The sequence below is a fragment of the Microcebus murinus genome, chromosome 7 (genome assembly GCF_040939455.1).
Source record: "Microcebus murinus isolate Inina chromosome 7, M.murinus_Inina_mat1.0, whole genome shotgun sequence".
In the NCBI taxonomy this organism is placed as follows: domain Eukaryota; kingdom Metazoa; phylum Chordata; class Mammalia; order Primates; family Cheirogaleidae; genus Microcebus; species Microcebus murinus.
This window is the reverse complement of record NC_134110.1, coordinates 51,296,927-51,322,305: the sequence shown is the minus strand read 5'-3', so window position 1 is coordinate 51,322,305 and position 25,379 is coordinate 51,296,927. Positions and strand designations below refer to the sequence as shown.

Below are 25,379 nucleotides of genomic sequence, written 5' to 3'. Positions count from 1 at the left end.
CGCGCCCGGCCTAATTTTTCATTTTTTTATAGAAATGGAATCTTGCTATGTTGCCCAGGCTGGTCTTACAATTTTATTTGCAGATTAACCTGAAGTAAATCAAGAAGAAGAAACAGATTACCTCATTAAATCCATTTCATAATAAAAAATTGCTTTTAAACGTTTCATTAACAAATATTTTATTGAGCATCAATTATGAATTAAGCAAGAATAGAGTAGACATTCACCATCTAAAGCAATACCCATCTTATTTTAATATTTTCTTACCATCCAAGGGCAGGAGAAGAAAACATCAAAAGAATAGATGAAGTCTTTGTGTCAGCACCTCCTTGGAGGTATCCACTAAGCTAGGTAGGGGCTGATGGAGGATAGCTTAGAGAGACTGAGTTACATGTTTGGCAATATCCAAATGAGAGAGAAGAGACGAAAACTGCACGAATCAGAGTTGTAGGTCTGGCTATGGATGCAGCTTTCAGAAAGCAGAGTAGACAGTAGAGATTAAGGAACAAGAGGGTAAGAAGGAGAGACCCCTGGATGAAAGGTATGCACACAATGCCTATATTAAAATATTATGTTCACAGCTTTTTTATATTTGTCAAAGGGGGATAGGAGTGAAAAGAACATTTTTATCTGAATATTTTCTTTTGGAATGCTTATTAATTGATGTATTGCAGTCTGTCAGAGGCAGAAAAATGAGTATTTCATATGGAAAAGAATTCACATGGACTTCTGGCTCACAAGTGCATTGAACCAATTAGTGCTGCTAAAAACATTAGCGAAAAGCATAGTGAGCATGGACACTTTGGGAAGATGCACCTGTGAGGTGAGAGACACACAATGACCACCTGAGCTTCAATTGACTGTCTCAGATATGACTCATGGATTTGTTCTGCATTCTTGTTAAAATCTTATTTTTAATCTAGAATATCCTATAATTTTTAATAATTAACATCATGATAAAATTAGCATTCTTTTCTTTTTTGCCATTCCTGCTTATTTGAAAAATATTTGTGAAATAGCTATGTGTCACATAGCTAAGTGTTACATTGCCATAACAAAAGCATAAACTATGTTGCACTGGTTTAGCAATCAGATTATGGGTGTTGAGAAAACAGATATCACAGACTAGAAATCTGATCAGAGACACAGCATTTGGTAAAGCATACTTTTTGTTTGCAATAACTTTGAAGGCATATCATGAACCTATTGAGCCTTTAATTTGAGAAAAAGTGACTGAAAAAGCCAGAATATTAATGAATGTGGGAAAATATTGTCCACTTATAGAAATATATTACACTATATTTGCCTTTACAAATGTACTAAGATATAGAAATATATTACAAAATTAAATTTCAAGCCATTATTCTTATCTCCCATCAAATTAATATACATAAATAAATATACATATAACTAAAATGACATCTGTCATTCCCACAATTCCCTCCTAAATGATATCCTATTTGTGTTAGCTTTACATCGAAAGTTCTTTTAACAATGATCTATATTCAGAGTTACCAATTTGTTTCCACCTAAGCTGTCCTGAGCCCATCTGCAGCAGACCTTTGCCCCTTATTCTGCTGGAAAAACAACTTAAAAGTTTCAAATGACCTGCATGTTGATCATTCAGTGGGCAATGCTCAACCTGCATAGAATTTAGGGAAGGTTTGGCCTTAGCATTCATAGGCGCTCATTTGACCTCCTTCTACTTTCTTCACTTTGCTCCAAGGATACCTTGCTCATTTGGTTTCTTCTTACCTCTGTAACCTCTGCCTTTTACACCTGGGAAAACAATTTACATTATGCAGATTTAAATAAATTTGAGTAATTGTGTCCTGTGAATACAGTGAACCAGACCTTCCACTCTGAGATTTCTTTCACAGCATACCAGAAAATACATACACATTTATTTGTATTAGTATTATTCATAATAGCAAAACTGAAAACAATACAAATGTCTATGTGTTAAAAAATAGGTAGAGTGCATTATATTCAAGGTTGAAATGTCATAAATGTATAAAATTAAATTAAAAAATGAATGAACGTAAATGAACTACGGCAATAAGCTACAATATGGATGACTCTTAGAAACATACTGTTAAGTCAAAAAGCAAGTCCCAGAGAAATAAACAGGATGGTATATATTTTATTAATATAAATCTTACAAATTAGGAAACTTAAACATTATGTTGCATAATGTACATTCATGCATAATTAAAGTATAGTTTGAAAAAATAAAAAAACAATGGCTACAACATGGGGATGCTTGTTACTAGTGGGGTGAAGTCAGACTGAGTTAAGGGACTGGACAGGTTGGAACAAAATATACATACTATATAGTACATATTATATGACATATAATCATATATCATTATGCATAAAATATATTTTAAAACATATGAAAAGAAATTATAGAAAATTTATGGATTAATGTGAATTGATAAAGAGTTAACACTAGTATTCCAATATAAATGATATGGCGATGGGTTGTTTTAGATATTACTTTTACTTTGGTTGAGTATTTTCTAATGATCACATTTCACCCCAGAATAATTTAACTTTTGTAATTAGACAACATTATATATATTTTGTATTTATTTCAGAATATTATGATGATACATATGTTTTGATTACATGGATTGCTTTTGTACTGCTTGACAAAAAGTTATAAGTGTGCCCATCACCCAGATACTGTACATTGTACACATTAGGTATGATTTCACCCATCCTTTCCTGCTCCCTACCTTTATGATTTCTGTTGAGTTTTACTTCCATCTGTACACTAGAGTGCTGATCGGATAGTTCCTAGTTTTTATTTATTTTTTTGAGACAGAGTCTCACTCTGTTGCCCTGGCTAGAGTGCTGTGGCATCAGCCTATCTCACAGCCACCTCAAACTCCTGGCTGAAGTGATCCTACTGCCTCAGCCTCCCAAGTAGCTGGGACTACAAGGATGTGCCACTATGCCCAGCTAAATATATATATATATATATATATATTTTTTTTTAGTTGTCCAGCTAATTTCTTTCTATTTTTTTTAGTAGAGACGGGGTCTTGCTCTTGCTCAGGCTGGTCTCAAACTCCTGAGCTCAAACAATTCACCTGTGTCGGTCTCCCAGAATGCTAGTATTACAGGCATGAGCCACCATGCCCGACTGGATAGTTCCAATTTCATAGTGAGTACATGTGGTGTTTTGTTTTTCCATTCTTGTGATACTTCACTTAGGTTGTTCTCCAGTTCCCTCCAGATTGTTGCAAAAGGCATTAATTATTTTTTTATGGCTAAGTAGTATTCCATGATATACATATACCAAATTTTATTAATCCACTATGAACGGATGGGCACTTGGGTTGATTCCACATCTTTGTAATTGTGAATTGTGCTGCTATACACATTCTAGTGCAAATGTCTTTTTGATAAAAAGACTTTTTTTCCTTTGGGTAAATACCTAGGGGTGGGGTTGCTGGATCAAATGGTAGGTCTACTATTAGTTCTTTGAAGAATTCTCATACTATTTTCCATAGAGGTTGCATTAATTTGCAGTCCTACCAACTGTGTTTGCATAATTTGCTGTCCCACCAATAATGTTCCTTCACCTCCACATTCATGCCAGCATCTATTGTTTGGACTTTTTGATAAAGCTGTTCTCACTGGAGTTAGGTAATATCTCACTGTGCTTTTGATTTCTATTTCCCTGATGATTAGCGACATTGAGAATTTTTTTATATGTTTATTGGTGATTAGTCTATCTTCTTTTGAAAAGTTTCTCTTCATGCCTTTTCTCCCCTTTTTATGGCGTTGTTTGATTTTTTTCCTTGGTGATTTGCTTGAGTTATTTGTAGATTCTGGTTATTAGCCCTTTATCAGATGTATAGAATGTGAATATTTTCCCCCATTCTGTAGGTTACCTATTTGCTCTATTGATTATTTCCTTTGCTGTGCAGAAGCTTTTTAATTTAATCAAGTCTCATTTATTTATTTATGCTGTTGCTGTGATTATTCTTGGGGTCTTCTTCATAAATTCTTAACGTAGGCTGATATCTAGAAGAGTTTCCCCAACATTTTCTTCTAGAATTCTTATGGTTTCATGTCTTAGATTTAAGACTATTATCCACGTTGATTTGTTTTTTGTGAGTGGTGAAGATATGAATCCTGTTTCAATCTTCTACGTGTGGCTATCCAATTTTCCTGGCACCATTTATTGAACAGGGATTCTTTTCCCCAGTGTATATTACTGTTCACTTTGTCAAGGATCAGATGACAGTATAACAGACCCACAGCCAATGTCATACTGAATGGGGGAAAGTTGAAAGCATTCCTACTAAGAACTGGAAAACAACAAAGGTGGCCACTACCACTACGAATATTCAACATAGTGCTGGAAATCCTAGTCAGAGCAATCAGGCAAGAGAAAGAAATTAAGGGTATCCAAATTGGGAAAGAAGATGTCAAACTATCACTGTTTGTAGATGATATGATCTCATATCTAGAAAACCCTAATGATTCCACCAATAGACTCTTGGAATTGATACATAAATTCAGCAAAGTCTCAGGTTATAAAATTAATGTACACAAATAAGTAGCATTCCTATGCATCAATAACAGTCAACCTGAAAGTAAAATCAAAGGCTCAATACCATTCATAATTGCTACAAAGAAAATATAATTCCTAGGAATATACTTAGCCACGGAGGTGAAAGATCTCTATAAAGAGAACTATGAAACACTGAAGAGAGAAATCACAGATGATCCAAACAAATGCGAAAAAATACCATGCTCATGGATCAATAGAATCAACATTGTTAAAATACTAACAAAGTGATTTACAGATTCAATGCAATCCCCTTCAAAATACCAATGTCATATTTTGCAGATCAAGGGAAAATAATTCTGTATTTCCTTTGAAAACAGAAAAGAGCCTGAATAACCAAAGCAATCTTAAGCAAAAGGAACAAATTTGGAGGCATTACTTTGCCAGACTTTAAGCTATACTACGACAAGGCTATAGTAACCAACACAGCATGGAACTAGCACAGAAATAGAGATATAGACAACATTCTCTTAAAAATGAATGAAATGAGGTTAGTTCATAAAGTATTTAATCACCACAAATATACAAATAGTTCCTGTGGCAAGGGTCCATATTCTACACCTTTAAATTCTATCCATCAAGCAAAGTCTAACAGATATAACAGGATTATGACATTTTATTTTTACTTTTTGGTGCCTTACAAAAGCAATTTTTAAAACAAACATATACTATAAATACAATTAACTGATTTTAAAATAGGTTGAGGATAAAAATATTTAATCACTGATTTGGTACTGATTTTTCAAAGCCCTTATATATTTGCTGTATATGTGTGTAATATTTTATGAAACTTTCAATTTTCTAAGATTAATTTAGTGCTTTTAAATCTGCATTTAGTGAGAACAATTATTTAGAAAGTTATTGTTTCCTGAATCCTAATTAGTTTTGTCTTTCCAACCTTTAACACAAATTAGTAGAATAGCCTTCAATAAAATCATAATATATTAACAGTTTTTTAGAAAGAATTTTGAATTATATTTAATTGTCATTTTTTACTCTTAAAATATCATTTAAAAATACAACTGAAATATTTTCAGTATTTCTGAAAACAAACTGGGTGGCCCAGTTTATAAACATATTTTGTTTTGAAATTAGATTATTTTTGCTTATGGGCTCGGTATTTTTCAGATATCTTGATAACATCAAATCTGAAACACCTAAGAAGGAATAGTTACCTTTCACATGATTATTTTTATTAAATATGATTCAATATGCCTTTGGATGCATATTTCATGTTTTAACAGCAAATAGATATTTTTTTAAAAAGTGTACCCTGACATAAATGTGATCTCTTTTCTTATATCTTTTAATATTCCTAACCCTTTAATTTAGATTTAGCAAAATGACTCTATAAAATAAGTGATCATTAAAAGTTGTCTGATTCTGTCATTGTCTTGTTCAAGTATACTAATTCATCACTCCAAAACCAGTTTAGTAGAAAAATGTAAATAATTTCAACTAATGCACTATGCTCTAACCTATATACTTTCATTCACACTTCAGTATCTTGAATCCTAATCTTTTGATCTTGGAAAAATTACCAATATTTCTGAAATTTAACTTTCTTAACTGCATAATGAATATATTGGGAGGAATATCTTCAATGATGTTATAACAATTGTATATAGGTAGCCTGACAGAGTATGTATTCAGAGAATGTTAGTTTTAAACAGATACAAAATATCTATATCTTCCCCTAGAGTATCATATACTAATAAATCTAAATGGACTCATTAATCTGAGATGCCTTGTCTAAAATTTATATTTGTTTTTAGATTAATTTTATGAAATATTTTATTACTGAAAACATTTATATTTATGAGAATACTAAGTTGCTTTCTATAAGATAATCAAGTAGGCACTTTGATTATGCCATTTTACAGATGAGAAAATGAGTGTTTATTGAGCATAAGTGACTTTTTACAAGAAATATCTCTAGTCAATTATAACACTATATGTAGTTTGCTTTTATGAAATCAGTGCTGTTTTATTGAAAGCAAGGTAATGGAAGTAAACTTTTTTACAGATTTGCTATGAAAAATTGAATAAATATAATCTATGTTCAAATTTGCTTATTATCATCTTTGATCTATCTTTTAACCCCAGATTTAATGGTTTAATTTAGTCTACTTCTTCACTAAAAGCCACCTCAATTCTTTTTGGCAACATGCCTAGTATAAACAACAAATAGTTGTGTATCCTCTTGAATCCTTGCCTTAGTCAGATTTGAAAGAGCCTTTTATGTTGACAAAAAGTTTTAGAAATCTCATCTGTCCTTGAGATTTATCCAATCATTAATTTGAATGTTCCAAAGTGAATAATGATATCTGAAGAGAAGAATCATTAACTGCTTAAGGTGCATCAAAATTTTAATTGGCTATTTTTCTAATTCACTTGCATGCCCTATGGTAATGCAATAAGTCTTTCATAAATCATAGCGTTGGGTAGGGGGATGCTAACCAAAACATCTTTTTCAGACTTTTCCATAGAAAAATCTATCCTACATGCACCTTTTGTGTTTTGAGTAGTCTATATTTTCTATACAAGGCTATTACTAAGGTCATAGTTGGATCAACAATAACAAAAAATCACTTTTCCTGTTGGTTGGTCTCATTAATATTATAGATAAATATTGTGAACTCAAGTGTCCATCAATACATGAGTGGATTAATAAAATGTAGTATATGTATACTACATGGAGTTCTACTCAACCACAAAAAACAATGGTGATCTAGTACCTCTTGTATTATCCTGGATAAAGCTGGAGCCCATTCTACTAAATGAAGTATCACAAGAATGGAAAAACATTTACTACATGTACTCACCATCAAATTGGTATTAACTGATAAACACTTATGTGCACATAAAGTAGTAACATTCATCCTGTGTTGGGCCAGTTGAAGGGGGGAGGAGGAGATGGATATATATACACCTAATGGATGCGGTGTGCACTGTCGGGGAGATGGACACACTTGAAGTTCTGTCTCAGGTGGGGCAAAGGCAATATATGTAACCTAAATATTTGTACCCCTGTAATATGCTGAAATAATATATAAATAAGAAAAATTATAGATAAATAAGAAAAATCTCGTATTGCTTCTCTTATTGAGCAAACAGTTGTTAATTTTACATATGCCATTTTCCACACTCACCCTCACATAAAAACATTCTACCTGTTGTGTCAGGTACTAGAACCTCTGCATTTCCCACAGATATTATTATATAAGCAAGATAACGAAGATACAAGGGTTGGTTCCAACTTTAGAATGGGAAAATCTTCAGAGTCAGCAAATTGGATTGAGGTGTATCATTCTCAGTCTAACCTGTGTGAAAGCCTGGAGACAGGGGAGGAGAGACAATGTCATCAAGTAGATTTATATCATTAGAGTGCACTGACATAAAATATGTATAACCCATAATTATTTGTTTCTATTATCAAGTCATGTAGATCTTTTCTAATAATTTTTATGGGAAAGCCATTCTCCACCTCAACATTATACTTATAGGAAAGGAGATAGTTTATTGTGAAACATTAAAAGGAGCATCAAGTATAAAGAAAATAGATTTTTATCATGAGTATTAGGAAGTTGTATGAAAAATTCAGGGAGCAAAAGAGAGAGGAAAGATTATTCATGTAAGAAAAGAAGTACAGTGGCTGCTCAAGAACATTTATGGGGACACTGCCAACATTTTCTAAAGGAGAAAAGATTTATCTTTATGTATCAATTATAAATTGTTAAAAAGTGGTCTAATTACACAAGTGGGAATTCAAGATACAGATTGTTGTTTATTTATTCAAATTACTGTTCCTTGATTATGTCCCTTAGGCTTGTGAATTCTATGGTTATGTCAAAAATCCAGTAAGTTTGTATAATAAATAAGAATTGTGACAGAACATATGACATCTTTTATATCCTTCACACACAGTATTGAGAAAAAAAATTAAGGGGTAAATAAAGTTCAGAGAATGTAGCTGTGGTATGAAGCATATTCTAAGACTGTGACAAACAAGGTTTAAACACATTTTGGATAGTCACTAAGTAAAAAAAAAAAAAAAAACAAAGTGAAAAGAGTAATTTTATTGTAGAAATAGGATTAATAAAAGGATAGCTTTTTCTAGAAAAACTTAGTTGATCAAGTAGTCATTTTTTAAAATGTACTTGAAAGATACTTAATTTTAATTGTGCTCAAAGGCAGCCAGCTGGGACACATAATTTATTGAGTTGTCATTTGTAGGATTCCTTAAAACATACACCCTGTTAATTCTTCTTCACTTTAATATATAAATGGAACAAAATGAATCTAGACTCCTTCACACTTTCTAGAAGAATCATAAATCTAAATATAAAGGTTAACATTGTAAAGCTTCAGAAGAAAATACTGAAGAATATCTCTCAATATGTTTTTGCCAAGTTATAGTATGTTAGTTATTTCAATTTCCTCAATTTTTTAATTTGTATTCTTACTCCCTTTAAAAGTAAATAATTCATATTTTCACATTAAATAACTTTTTCTTAAAATAGAAAAATTTTTTAAGACAATATAATAAATAGAATTGTATATAACGGTATTACATATATGTAACTCTTAGTATTTGCTCCATATCTACTTCTCTCACAGAATTCACTATTAATAATAATAGCAGCTTTTTACGGGAGTAGTTGACAATCTATTTTCCACAAAGCACCTTAGAGTGATCCTTTGAGATTAGAAGACATAACAGGGTCATGCATTGTAAGAATTAGAAAAATGTGACCCACTGCTGGGACAAATTGAAAAGGAGACCCCACCTCTTGTGAAAGTATGGGGAAAAATAAAAGCTCTTCTTCCCCATACAGATACCATACTCGGGGGCACAAACTTAGCTAAACTAGCACAAGCTGGAACCCTTACCTCTAGGCCTGGCAACTTTGTGCAGCGTGCAAAGTGGCCTCTTGGTAGTGGCCCAAGTTATATCACATCTCTACTCGAAATCCTCTGATAGCTTTCTAACTCATTCATAAAAATTCATAGTCTTTATAATGGTCTATCAGATCTTGCATGATCTTGCCTTATTCCACCACTTATCTGGCTTCACTGCTTACTCATTTTCACATGCATGCTCCAGAATTAGGATCTTTGCACTAGTTTTTCCTTTCACTTGGATACCTTTCATTTCCATCAAGTCTATCCAGCTGTCACTGGTTCTATGTTAACTTGGCCCTAACCATCATATTTAAAATAGCAAACTCTCTCACCCTCAACTAGCTTCCAATTTCTGTATAGCAAGTATTTTATTGTTTATTATTGTCTATATTCCTCAATAAGATTTTTTATGTTTATTCTTACAGTTATTTTTTATATCTTTACCTATCTTTTTTTTTTTTTTTACTTTTAACATTACTAATTCATGGACATTTATATAATTCAAGAAGATAGAGTTTACATTGTAGCTGTTACTGCACTATGAGTATGACCTTGTGAAACTCACTTCCTCTTTTTCAATTACAATTTTAAAAATAATTTATTTAGAAGTTTAAGCATTCTTAAAATGCAACTTTGAATTTTAACAGTAAAAAAAAAAGTGTAGATAGAAATATTTTGATACTGTGATAGATTTTGTCAAGTGCCTGGTTCCTTAGCTTTCTCCCTGCTATTTTCCACAATTGAGATTAAAAATGAAATGCTCTTCTTATATAATACTTTTCACCAAGGAGAGGTGATGGGAGTCTGTTCTGTGATGTGGGAGAAGCATCTTTCCAAAAACTTGGGAAAGCTTTTGCTTTCCTGACCAATTGCATAATAATGGACTTCTTTTTGTGTGAGAAAAACAAATCCATTTTTGCTTAAGCTTCTGTGAGTCAGGGTGTTTATTACAGCCAAACATCCTAAATGATATGCCATATCCAAATAGGAGTGAGGAGACTACACAAACATTTCAGGAGACATATCAAATAAATTTTTTTGTCAACTGTTTCTAAAAATAACTATACTGCTGCCTTGGATTTTCAAAAATGATCATTATCTTCCACTTTGAGAAAAGAGATTTTAAAAGTTATTTTCTAAATTTTCAAATATACTAAAGTTTACATGTAAAAAATTTAAAAACTTAAAAAGTGAATATTTATAAAATATCTGGGTTGATGACTTTCTAAAATGTAAGGAGATAAAAGAATCTTTAAATAAATGTACAGTGTATGTCATTATATACAAATTTTAAAATTCTTCATTTATTTGTGCAGAAAAGAATAGCTAAGATTTAGCAGGCAACCAATAAACTGGGGGGTATTTTCGTCATATAAAAGAACAAATATTTACATATTTAAACTTAATAATTTATATATATCATTGAGAAAAATACCAATACATAGACAAAAAAACAGCAATAAATTTGCAGAAGAAAATAAGAGTGTTTATCAAACATAAGAAGATGTTAGATAGCTATACTATTCAGATATACATAAATAAAATAATCAAATTAATTAAAAATAAAGAGATAAGAGGGGTTAGTAAGCATGGTAAAACAGAGAAGAAATGGAATATAGTTTTTTACTTATAGTAATATTTATTGATGTAAGCTTTTGGAAGGTGTATTAGTATTAATAATATGAACAATATTATTTGCTTCTGATCTAGTCATTCTGCTTCTAAGAAAGTAGTCTAAAATATAGAAAATATATATTCATAAAAATGTTGATACCTGAACTAATTATGAGAGAGAAATTTCTCGTAACAAAAGATTAAATGAATTATCGTACATCCTTGGGATTAAATATGTGTATCAAATAAATTGATGGTTACAAAAATTCTAATACATGTAAAATATGTATACCAGCGCTTCCCAACCTTTTTGACACCAGAGACTGGTTTCACAGAAGACACTTTTTCCATGGATGGGAGGCGAAATGGTTTTGAGATGATTCAAGTGAATCACATTTATGGTATACTTTATGTCTATTATTATTACATTGTAATATATAATGAAATAATTATACGACTCACCATAATGTAGAATCAGTGGGATCCCTGAGCTTGTTTTCCTGCAACTAGACAGTCCCATCTGGGAGTGATGGCAGACAGTGGCACCCGAAGTGTGTTGCTTATGTCCAGTCTACTCTGTAATCTCGTTTTGGTTGCTGTCACTGCAGAAAACCCTGCTTCACAAAGATAGGATGTTGGAAATGGAAGCAGGCTTTTCAGTGCTTTTGTGGCAATCTGAGGATATTCTGCCTTGACTTGAATCCAAGACATGTGGAGATTTGAAGTAGTTCTCAAACATACTTTTAAGGCCAACATCATTTCTGATCTCAAGCAGTAGATCCTCTTCTAGCACAAAGTCCATTCACCTGGCTTATTCACAAATGGGATGCGGATCCATTCCTTCTCAGTTTGTGGATCTTTTGTGGTTGAGAAGTAATGCTCAAACTCTTCTGAAAGCTGAGATAGGTGATCACACTCCAGCTGAGAGAAAGAAGGCCCTGGCTCAGTCTCTTTCAAAATCTCTGCTAATGTTTGAAACATGTCAAAATCCCAATGGTCACTCTTTGCCCCTATAATTTCAGTTTGGCTTTGAATGCAGCCACTTTATCTGTGAACTTGGACACACTTGTCATTCCTTCCTGAAGTGGCAGATTGAGTTCATTGAGCAGGTTGAATATGTCATGCAAGTAAGCAAGTTTTGCAACCCATTCTGTGTCACTGAAATGTGCTGCCAGTGGTGACTGTTTTTCTAAAAGAAATCTCTGGAGTAGCTCTCATAATTCAAAAACTTTAGCCAGTGATCTACCCTTAGAAAGCCATCCAAATCTCTTCTTTGTAAAAGAGATTTGTGTGCTCTGGGTCCATTTCCTCACAGAACTGTGCTAACAGATGTGAGTTAAGGGCATGAGCTTTAATGTGGTTGATAATTTTAATCACATCCTGCAAAATGTTGTTTAGTTTGGGTGTCACTTGTTGGCTAACCGTTATTTCTCTATGGATGACACAATGCATAGATTCACATTAAAAAGTAACCTCCTTGACCTGGGTAATGAAACCAGAAAGCTGTCCAGTCATGGCAGCCTCTCCATCCATGCTTATATCAACAAAAATGAGCAATTCAGTTTTCCTCGGATGTAATCATTCAAAGACTTGAATAGTTCTGCAGTTGTGATGTTGGTTGGCAACAAAAATGCACATAACATATCCTCATGAACATCCATCTGAAAAGTATATCCCACAAAATAAGCATTGTTGCCTTGTTTTCTACATTGATAGACTTGTTGTCAACGTGGATTGTGTATTAATACTCTCTAATAATTAATCCTAACAATTGTGCCTCAATATCCTCTGTTGTTTCACCAATTTGGTGCTAGCCAAAAGAGGAATATGTGCCATCTCTTGAGCTGCAGCCTCTCCTAAAAGTTCATGGCAAGTGTCCTTAGTGGCAGGCAGGATCAACTCTTCACCAATAAATAGTAAAGGGCTTCTTAGCTTTAACAGTGCGGTTAGCCACTAAGAATGATGCTTTCAGTGCAGACACATTTGACAAAGTCGTGGCCTTCAATAATTGCTTCTGTTATTTGTTTCATTTTTTTTTTCATTTGAAACACTCCAAAGTCTTGTTTTTTAATGCAAATTCAGGGTGTTTGGTCTCCAGTTTTGAAGGTTCCACAGCTTAGTTGGATAGCCAGTCACCACATATGGTACAAAGTGGGTTTGGAGAATGTGAATCGCCTGTTGCAATGAACCCATAATTTAAGTAGGACTCTTGCTATTTTTGTTTAAATGCAGCTTTCATTTTGTTGGCAGTCTTAGAGTCTTCTGGTTTCTCATTATTGAGCCTTTCCCCTTTCAAGGAAGCTCTCCAGCAACATTTGTTTTTTACTCATTTTTGCTAGGGTTAGTTTGTGGGCTCATCAAAACTATGACTGAGACAAGTGTACAGTGTTGGAAAGAGCTGAAGATGGAAGTGGTAAATAAAATAATGAGAAGGCCATGCTCAGATTAAAATAAGTGTCAGATTCTGACTTAAAGCCTGCCACCAGATGCATCTGTACAATTGAAGTACAACTCACTTGCTACTATAAAACCTGCCACCAGATGTAGCTTTACAATTAAAGTAAGATGCTCGCTTGCCAATATAAAGCCTGCCACCCCATGCAGCTTAAATGTAACTTGTCATTTACTGATAGGGTTTTGATATGAGTCTGCAAGCAATTAATTTATTATGGTCTCTGTGCAGTCAATACTCTCCTCTAATGATAATCTGTATTTGTAGCCACTCCCCAGCACTAGCATCACTGCCTGAACTCCACCTCAGACCATCCAGACGTTAGATTCTCATAAGGAGCACACAACCTAGATCCCTTGTGTGTGCAGTGAACAGTAAGGTTCATGCTCCTACGAGAATCTAATGCTGCCAGTGATTCCACCGGAGGTAGAGCTCAGGCCACGATGCAAGACTTAGAGAATGTCAATCACTTGTTGCAATGAACCTATAATTTAAGTAGAACTCTTGATAAGTGGCTGTAAATACAGATGAAGCTTCACTAACTTGCCCACTGCTTACCTCCTTCTGTGTGGCCTGGTTCCTAACAGGCCACTGACCAGTACTGGTCTTCAGGCTGGGGATTGGGGACCACAGATGTATTCTATAATGTAGAGAGATTAAGCATGGATACAGAATAGTATACATAGGATGATCGTAAGTATGGGAATATGTGCGTCTCTACCTAATGAAATTATAGGTGATTTTTAATTTTTTTTTTACTTTTTAATACAATTTTCTTATTTATAAAATAATATTAACATAAATAAGGTAAACAAAGATTAGAATAACTTTTATGCATTAGAACAAGCAAAGTGTTTTAAATGCACCAGCATTTGCTTCAAGCTAAAGTTATGACTAAGAAAGAAATTCTCTACCAGTGCCTTGTTGCAACTATCACATTTAGCTACCAATTTAAATTTTCATTTATAAATAAATAAATTTATAGGAAAATAAATTGTATTATCAATAATTGAAGTTTAAGAGAATAGTTTTAAAAATATGAAATTGCAATTACAAATCCCAGTTTGTCTATCTATACAAGTAAGAATGATAAGAACCACAGACTATTTTTTCTGCATTATTGCATGGCAAGGATAGAAAATCATTTTTTAAGAATATAAGTAGAGCTCAAGAAAATAACAAAATATAAGTATCAATTCCTGGAAGAAATAGAACAGCAAACACACCATAAGGACATGCATTACGTGAGAATATGATCCAACTTGAGAGAAACAAAAACCAAGAAAACAGTGAGTCAAAGAGCCATACACAAACATGAATCAAACTCTGCCAGAAGCATTTTTGACTTCTAATCCAACAGCAGATTTTGTATATAAACACAGTTTGGAAGGGGCTGTAGGTTACATATGAATTTTTTTCCAGTCATGCTAACTAAAATCAGCTGTAACATTAGCAACAGTACTTCTTTAAGCATAAAGTCCAATAGATGCATTAAACATTCACTGAGAGCAAAGTTCTATAGAATGCGTTAGAGTATAGCTTATAAAATAAACACTAAGAATAAATTTGTATCTTTCTATTTTTATCTTTCTTTTTATATCTATATATAATACATGTTTTGAAAGTATTTATGATATTCATCAAATTTTAACAATACTGTTAAAAATAGGCTTCATATAGCAATGCATAAACCTTACAGATTATATACAAATAGCTAGAACTATACATATTAAACAGCTTAAGGTAAGAACTGAGACAAATCTGGGTTGCAAAGATAGTTCTGCCTCTTGCCACTTTCAACAGTGTTACTTGAGCAAGTAATTTGAGCCTCATTTTTCCAGTTTTAGAATGATAATGATAAAAATAGTAATTATTTCACATTGTTTGGATTGAGGAGAAAATACTATAATGAATACAAAATACTTAACACAGTGTCAGAGGCAGAGAAATCGCTCAATAAATGCTAAGGGTTAGAATTATTGAGCTTTAATCACATTGTAATCCTCATAAAACCTCTGTAGATTAAGTGTTACTATTCCTAATTTACAGATTAGGAAAGAAAGAATGAGAACAATAAATTAATTTTCTCAATCTCACAAAGTCTTTTAACTTCCCAGAGATTTCTATTTTTTAAAGCAATGGCACAGGTAAAATAAAAACATGTTTTCTCAGTTTCACAGGGATCTAGAAAGAATAGATACTTGTAAAAACAATACTATCGGTAAATTGATACTTAGAAACCAGCAGATAATTTCTTTTCATATTTAGACCAATTATATAGCATGAATGACTGATATAAAGAAAATGCACAAAAGTCTTTGTACTTCACCTTTTATACACACATTCTTTTAGCTGTCTTGAAATTTTAGGAAGTACCTTCCTGTTTCTCTTACGGCCTGCAATCTGATTGGATGTGTACAAGTGTGGCAGATGTCTGCACCAATGTATGCACCTACTGGTGCAGGCAGGCATACAGGCACATGGGGTACTTACTATTTGTTTTCTATCTTGACTTAGCCCTGTGTCACTAACAAAAGAGCATCCGAGTTTTAATGATTTTGGCAATGATGATTAACGAAAGAGCATCCAAGTTTTAATGATTTTGGCAATGATAGCACTGTCAGAAGTGTGTTCCATATTATATATTGATGAAATGCATGATTACTGAAGGAGTTCAATGGTGTAAAAGGGGAAAGAAATCAGATTTGCTCAGTAAATGAATGCACAGAAGAGAGAGAAATAGAACCTCACCTGTAATCAATCTAGTGACCTTTACATAACTGTTTGTGGAAAAGCTGAGGCATTTTTAGCTGTTATTTTGACTGGAAATGATTCAAATGTGTTCTAGGAGAACATAGTATCTATGCATCAGGTTCATACACAATTTCTTGTGAGATCTACAGAAGAGTACAGTGAGATCGATAGCAAGCCCCTTTTGGTTACCATCACCCAATTTAAGCACAGCTGCCTGTCATGGATTGTTCAAACAACTGGTAAGCAAGAAACCTGACACTGTAATATGAATCTTACCTGCAAGTCCACCATGTTCCCCACTGTGTTATGACTTTCACAACAAAAATTGCAATGACAATAAACATAAATTTTTATTTAAAGTGGAAAAATATCAATTCAAAAAATATGGAAGACTGATGGAAGTATAAAATGTTAATATCGAATTATACTTTCCATAGATTAGGAAGGCAAGAAGGCAGTATTAACTATTAGAATAAGAGAATCACAGAATGATAACTCAAACATAGCCAAGTATGTGAAGAGTCTTTAATTCCTACATGTTATCTGATTAGAATCTTTTAAATTAGAAATGAAAAATAGCTTACTGTCATTAAAGAAAAATATACAAGCACTGGTATATTCTGGGACTAAATGAAATAAGTAATAGCTAGAATTTAGAATTTTTTGGTTTAATTCTAGTTAATTGACAATTTTTAAATGAGTTTTTGGTAAGACATCAAAAATACTTCACGTTTTTAGATAACCTATTGGCCAAGAGAAAATTTGAGGAATCACTTTAATAATAGTGTGCCAACTAATTTTTACATCTGTTTCATCAACTTGCTTAAAAATAAATACTTTTATTTATAGGAATAGAATATAAATGCCCCAGTTTGTGAAATAAAAGGATGTAGTGTTCACATATTTAGATATTATAAACTATATACATTATCTGAAATTAATGTATTCCAATATTATATTGATTTTGATTCTAAAGTGTTTTTTGCTTATTGCTACATATTAAAATTGTATACATGCCACTGAAAGACACATCATATGGCATGGCTTTATGTTTCCAAAGGTTATACCCATAATTAATGAAACCATGAGATAATTATTTTTAAAAACAAAATACCTTTAACCACTATAAAGAGGTCACAATTCAATTTATATTCACCTTTCTGAGATATAGTAATATGAAGTCATTGTTACTAAATTAATTTGTTTATGGGATATATTTATAAATAAGTACTAATTAAAATGAATAAAACTTTATTATAATTGCCTCAAAAATGTCCAGTTGTCAAATAAACTACTTTTACCCATAAAACATTTCCCTCCAATCTTCCATTCAAAATACACTGACCTTGTCCTAAAGTTTGTAGGATGAGGATGTCCATCATATAAGGATAAGTAGTCGTATTCTTCTTCTAGAGCAAATGACTGAAAAACAATTTGTATTCTATTTCGTTCTTCTGCTATTATTACCCATGTACAATTTGCACCATTAGGATATCCATATGGAAAACCAGGGCTTTCTATAGTGCCATTAAGTCCTTTTAAAGTTCCACCACATGTATAAATAAATCCTGCAACAAAAGACAAATAAACATACATTAATATTATATAAAACAAGAAGAGTCCAGGAGACATTATTTTGAAAGTCTATTTTATTTTTTTTACAAAACCAATGTGAACAATAATTTTGTAAATGACAATTGAATAACTGGGTTATACAAATATATGTGAGTATATGTATATGTGTATATAAATATATATGTGTGTGTAAATATAAATAAAAAATACTAAAGGATTTATCATTTATCATAAATATTGTGATTAATAATTATAAATGAGTTGATGACATAAAAACATCCACATAAATTCAATTAATTATTCAATACCTGTCCCAACAGACAAATGTAATCCTACAATGTGATATCTATCCTCAAGTAGTTTCCCATCTCATGTGGAAAGTCATAAACAACATTGAAATTTTAATTACTTATTACCCATTTCAGGTCTCAAAAATTTTACTTTTTCTTAAAAACACATTCTAACTTTTTGGCATATTCCTGTATCTACCACGTAACCCATGTGTTTTAGTGAAATCTGTCTCACCCCAATTACAGGTGAGAGACTTTTTTAATAGTCCATGTAATTCCCCTAAGTTTAATTACAATGCTTTGTTCAGGATGGACACAATCCTAAATCAACCACATCAGCATGAATCCTAAGATTGAGGGGAAAATATATTGAATATATGGATCTTGGGCAACTGACAGCAGCAATCTTAAGAATTCTTGGAGATGTTTTTTTTCCCCAAGATGGCTAAGTAAAAGCATTTCCAGCACACTTCACCCATTTAGAAGAATCAAAATATTACATAGACAATCACACTTTGAATATATTATCCAAAAGGGAACACTGGAACTCAACAAAAAAGCAAAAGGAAACTCCAAATTCTGGGAAGGAGAAGGAAAACAGGAAGCATACATGGCTGGAACCAGCTGAAAACTAGGAGTGAATACCTAATATGGTGAATGACTATCTTTCTGTGGTCCACTTTCCTACTGGGGAACCATACAATTCAGGCCATAGAAGAGTACCTTGACCCTCCCAAGCTCAGACTCTAACCTAGAAAGTAGACAGGAGACTGTGAGAAGGAACTGCCCTGGGCAGTGTCCCATCTACTCCCTCATATCTAGGAAGCTACAATAAGATGCCATTCTCAATCCTAGCTCTTAATGAGCTGTGCATGGTCCTGGGGACAAACACTTGCATCAATCTTTAGTGTTAGAGAGACTCAGACTGAGGTTTGGGGGACTGGGCTTGAACAGGGGACAGACTCCCACAACAAGAACTCAGAAACTAATGTGGCATAGAATCAGCCACTCTTTTATCATATATAAAAATCAATTCAAGTTGGATTAGAGGGCCAAGCGAGGTGGCTTACACTAGCACTTTGGGAGGCCATGGTGGGTGGATCATTTGAGATCAGGAGCTCGAGACCAGCCAGAGCAAAGGCGAGACCCCGTCTCTACTAAAACATAAAAAGAAATTAGCCGGACAACCAAAATATATAGGAAAAATATTTGCCAGGCATGGTGGTGCATGCCTGTAGTCTCAGCTACTCAGGAGGTTGAGGCAGAAGGAGTGCTTAAGCCCAGAAGTTTAAGGTTGATGTAAGCTATGATGACACCACAGGACTCTAGCCCGGGCAACAAAGTGAGACTCTGTCTCTAAATAAATAAATAAATAAAACAGATTAGAGACTTAAATGTAAGAGCTGAAATTATAAAAATCCTAGAAGAAGACCTAGGGAAAACTCTTCTGGACATTGGTCTAGGTAAAGAATTCTTGACTAAAACCTCAAAGGCAGAGGCATCAAAACAGGCATCAAAAACAAACAAAAAATAGATAAATGAGACTTAATTAAACTAAAAAGCTTCTGCACAGCAAAGGAAATAATCAACAGAATGAACATAGAACCCCCACAATGGAACAAAATATTTGCAATTTATGCACCTGACAAGGTAGTAATATCCAGAATTCACAAGGGACTCAGACAACTTAAGAAGAAAAAAAAATTCCATTAACAAAAGGTCAAAGGACATGAATAAACATTTTTCTAAAGAAGACATAAAAATGGCCAAAAAAATTATGAAAGAATGCTGGGAAACACTAGTCATAAAAGAAATGCAAATTAAAAACACAATGGGATACTGTCTTATCTTAATCGGAATGGCTATTAATAAAAATAAAAACAGAACAAAAAAACAGAAGTTGACAAGGATGTGGAGAAAAAGGAATGCTTATACACAGGTGGTGGGAAGTGCCACCTCTATGGAAATTAGTACAACCTCTATGGAAAACAGTGTGGGGATTTCTCAAAGAACTAAAAACAGAACTACTATTTGATCCAGCAATCTCACTACTGGGTACCTACCCAATGAAAAGGAAATCATTATATCAAAAAGATACCTATACTCATGTTTATTATAGCACTATTCACAATAGCTAAGTTATGGAATCAACTTAAGTGTCCATCAACAGATTTTTGGATAAAGAACACGTGTTTTATATATACAATGGAATACTATTCAGCCAAAAAAAAAAAAAGAATGAAATCATCTTTTGGAGCAACACAGAATTTGAACCCATTATCTTAAGTGAAACAGAAAGACAAATATCGCATGTTCTCACTTACAAGCAGGAGCTAAATAATGGATACACATGGACATAGAATGTGGAATTATAGGTAGTGGAGACACAGAAGGGTGAGGGGATGGAAGGAAGTGGACAATGAGAAATTACTTAATGGGAACAATGTATGTTATTTGGGTGATGGATCCCCTGAAGTTCCTGACTTTACCACTATGCAATCTATGCAGGTAACAATATTACACTTGTACTTCATTCATTTATACAAATTTAAAACAAACAAACAAACAAACAAACAAAACCCCCAGACAAACAAACAAGAAAAGAACTCCTGTGCTTATGGGAGATCTAAGTAATTGAGGGCATTATTCCTGGAGATACCTAGAAAACTTATAATATTTCTTGTGCAATTAGTTTCTGTAGTCATATATTTAAAACCCTAAGATTGATATAATGGTCAGAAAAGATGGTCCTAGCATTTATGTAAAATAGATACTAATAAAGCTTGGATCTGGAAGCAGGCAGCCAGGGTCAGAAGTTAGGATGAGAACCTCTTCACCTAGATGTTATTATCCTCATCTGTGAGTCTCACATAAAGCTTAAGTGCCAGGAAGCTGTAAATCAGAGATAACTAATTTGAGGGAGAGAATTACATATTATTCCAAGCATTTTAGGGGGGAACTGGTTGTAGAAATGCAGAAAATTTGGGGCTCCTTTCTTTGGGAAGGAAAGAGTATATTTTATGTAAGTATGGATATTTTCGAAAAGAGCTTGGAAAACCAGAGTTGTAGACTGTGGCAAATAGAGACTGATTTTCGATGTCATGCATTCTTTCTACATTCTTTTCACAATAGAACCTTGGTTTTACTTGAGGAGCCACTTTTCTACTCAACAGCTGTATGCCTTAGCATAGCTGACTCTGCTGACTCCAGTGTAAAGGTTGTGGCTCAGAGCTTGGGTAACCAATATAATCCTATCCACTGAGCCCAATAGAGTTCAGAGATTTCCTCATAGTATCTCAATAATATGTAGCAAAGTCCTAAGCCTGGGATATTCGGTATGTGATATGAAGCATAGTTCTTGTTATTCTTTTGCCCTTTTAAAAACTTACCGGGAAGTTGTATCAGGCAAAAGTTTTAAGGAAATCAATATTACTCATGCACCAAAAGTCAAATAGGGCATTTTATGATTTTCAAAATAAATAAATAAATAAAACAAAGGTCCCTTTTAAATTGCTTCTTGCAGAGCAATTACTTTGAAGCCTTAGGTTAATTAGCTATCACCCATTTCTATTAGTTTTCTGCCTGAACAGCTTCCAATTTGAACTTCATAACTAAATGCAAGCATGAGTCCCTTCAGCTACAATCTGATCTATGGGCTGTTTTATATATTCACAAGCCCTATAACCCTGATGGCTTTAGAAAAAGGACATAAGTCCTAAAATAACATGCTCCCCTTTGTCCAGTAATTCTTCGAGGGCCTGCTGATTCTTGTATTTCAAGTACTTTGGTGTTTTTTGTTTTTTGTTTTCATTTAGACAAATTAGGAATTACGCCTATTTTAAACTTCCTTATCTGTGTTCTTCATTTTATTTTCATTTATCTCTACGTTAAATGTGACATTATTCATAATAATAAGGTACATTTTTCTTCAAAAAGGTTTCAGATTTTACTAAAAAATATAAAATTGAAAGCAAACATTTTAAAAGTAAAACATCTCCGCTCATTTACTTATGCTTGATAGAACTGGTCATTGTTACCAGCTCAGTGTTTATCTTTCTAGGCTTTTTTTAGACACATGCAATATACGCATATTTCTATGAATTCTCTATATTTTTTCAAATGGAGTCATACTATGCATATTTTATGAATCTTTATATTTATTTAAAAAATAACTGATATTTTTCTGAGTCCAGTTATATACCTCTGATATATTTTTTTGAAAAACTATATGGCTACATAGAATATACTATGCCAGTAATATAATTTATTTTACCCTTTCTCTTATAACTTTATTTTTTATAGTTACAAAGGTGTCAAAAAAACTTGGGACATATATCCTTGTGCGCTTGTGTGATATATCCTTAAAATGGATTTATCCCAGAAATGGGATTGCTGAATTTTAAATTTAGATAGATACAGCCAAACTATCCTCGATAAATGTGAAAATCTATGCTGCTGTCACCACAGTTTCAAGCATTTTCAATCCCCAGACCCAATTTTAGCAATGCTAGGAAAATCTAGCATTGAAAGGCAACTTTTGTTTTTTGTTTTTGTTTTTTTTTAAATAAATTTTGTGGTGCTCATTTGAGGTTTACCACATGACACTATGGGATATATATCTATTATAATAGGCAGTAAAATGATTACTTTAGTGAAACTATTAACATATCTATCATCGTACATAGTTACTTTTTTGTGAGACAAGAGCAGCTAAAATCTATTTAACAAAAATCCTTAATATAATTTTATTAACTTTATTCCTAATGCTATATATTAGATTTCTAATTTGCTCATACTATATATCTATTTTATGTCCTTTAACCTACATATTCCCATTTCCTCTCCCCTCCAACCCTGCCTATCCCTGTTAACTACTGTTTCATTTTCTGTATCTATGTATTTGAACTTCTTGTTTTCATATTCCACATATAAGTAAAGTCATGCAATATTTTTCTTTTTGTGTCTGCTTTATTTCACTCAGCATGATGTTCTCTAGGTGTACATGTGATATAGCAAATCGCAGGACCACCTCTTTTAATCCTGAATAATATTCCATTGTGAGTGTGTATCTCTATTAATGTATGTATAAATACATATATATATACACACACATACATAATATATATAATATATATACACACACATACATACATACACACATATATACACATACTGCATTTACTTTATCCATTCATCCATCAATGGATAATTAGGTTGTTCCCATATTGGTTATTGTGAATAATGCTGCAATGAACACATGAGTGAAAATATCTTTATGAAGTGGTGATTTTATCTACCTTGGATATAAACCTAGGAAAGGAATTGTTGGGACATGTGGTAGTTCTATTTTTAATTTCTTTAGGAACCTCCATATTGTTTTCCACCATGGTGATACCAATCTACATTTCCAACAACAGTGTATTAGGCATTATTTTTCTCCACATTGTCACCGACATTTGTTATCTCTTGTCTTTTTGATAATAGCCATCTCTATGGGTGTGAGGCAATATCTCATAGATTTAATTTGTGTTTCCCTGATGATAAGTGATGTCGAACAACTTTTCATATACTTGTTGACTATTTTCATGTCTTCTTTGGAGAAATGTCTGTTCAGAACTTTTGTCCACTTTTAAATTAGATTATTCATTTTTCTGCTACTAGGTTGTAAGTATTCTTTATAAAATTTGGATATTAGCCTCTTATCAGATATATAGTTTGCAAATATTTTTCATAGCCCATATGTTGCCTTTTTATTTTGTTAATTGTTTCCTTTGCTGTGTAGAAGCTATTTATTTTAATGTAGTCCCATTTATTTATTTCTCCTTTTGTAGCTTGAGCTTTTGGTGTCATATACAAAAAATTATTGTCAAGGCCAATGTCAAGAAACTGAAAGGCAAATTTTACAAAGCAAGAAATATTATGTTACTTTTTATTTTGCATTAATCTGATTACTATTAAAATCAAATATCTTGTCATATGCTTCTTATTCATTCATAATTATTCTTTTATGTATTGTGTGGCCATATCCTTTACAGCTTTTTAATGGATACTTTACATTTATTCACCACTCTTTTGAGATACAATTGCTTAGGTTTTTTAGTGATTCATTAGTAATCCATATTTGCCTTTGTGTATACATTTTTAAATGAAACAACTTTGCTTATTCTTATAGCTCATTTTTCTCATAAAATCATAACTTCTTACTGTTCATTTCAGTACATGTGAACATCCTTTTCTTTTTCACTTTTCTCCTCTGATGATCCTTCCTCTATATTCATTCATCTATTCACTACATATGTCATGACTTAAGGGTAAAATGATACAAAGGACATTGGCCTAATCTGTCCTCTGGAAGCTAACAGTCTAAAACATGAGACAGCAAGGACATTTAAATTATACTATAGAATACAATAAATGCTATAATCTGAGTAAGCACACTTTGCTGTGAGAACATATGAAAGCAAAACTCTATCTATATGAGTTGCTATATAGTGTATAGAAAAATCCTTCTCAAAAACTGCTATTGCAACTTTTCATGGATTCAATCTTTGACAGTTTGTATATGTCCATATGGCATTTTTACACTTTAACTTCTAATGTCCACTTGAAATTAAACAGTTGATTTATTATTGAAAAATAACTGAAATGTATTGGGTTACATTCTCAACAGTGTCTGATTGACAAAAATGTGCTTAAAAATGTTATACCCATTTTTTTTTGCCTTTCCTACACAGGAAAAAAAAATGCAATGACTATTTGCACAGTATTTTAGTGATGTTTTATTGTTTTTTGTGCTAACCAATGTCCATGACAAGTAACATTCATACTTGTGTTTGCTTTTGTCAACCATCTTTATAGACAATGTGACTGAGCTTCTGTGCGCAATTATGTTTTCATGACTCTCAGAAAGATTACTCATGACCTTCCCATTATCAAAACCAGTTCTTTTCAATATCCTTCTTGCCATTTTTATGCATTTGGCACTGCTGATCATTTTTTCTCTTTTGGAAATCTCTTCTAATTGCTCCTGTGATTAAATTTTGCTTCCCTAATCTCATGGACTTCTAATTTTAAGATGACCCCTTTACTAGATTTCTGTCTTCATTGTCTTCTCTCTTTTACAAGTTTCTTTAGCAACCACACACATAGCTGTAAACACTACTGTTGACTATAAAAAATATATCTCAGTTTATATATTGCC

At 32.8% G+C, this 25,379-nt stretch overlaps 1 protein-coding gene across 5 annotated transcripts in view; it reads right to left on the bottom strand.

The window, feature by feature from the left end:
* Positions 1–25,379, bottom strand: part of CSMD3 (CUB and Sushi multiple domains 3) — a 1,101,621-nt gene that overhangs the window by 955,543 nt on the left and 120,699 nt on the right. For all 5 annotated transcript variants that reach the window (XM_076005068.1, XM_012781857.3, XM_076005066.1 and 2 more), the window contains exon 2: positions 17,659–17,881. In XM_076005068.1, the coding sequence (XP_075861183.1) occupies positions 17,659–17,881 (223 nt within the window). The remainder of the gene's footprint in view (positions 1–17,658; positions 17,882–25,379) is intronic.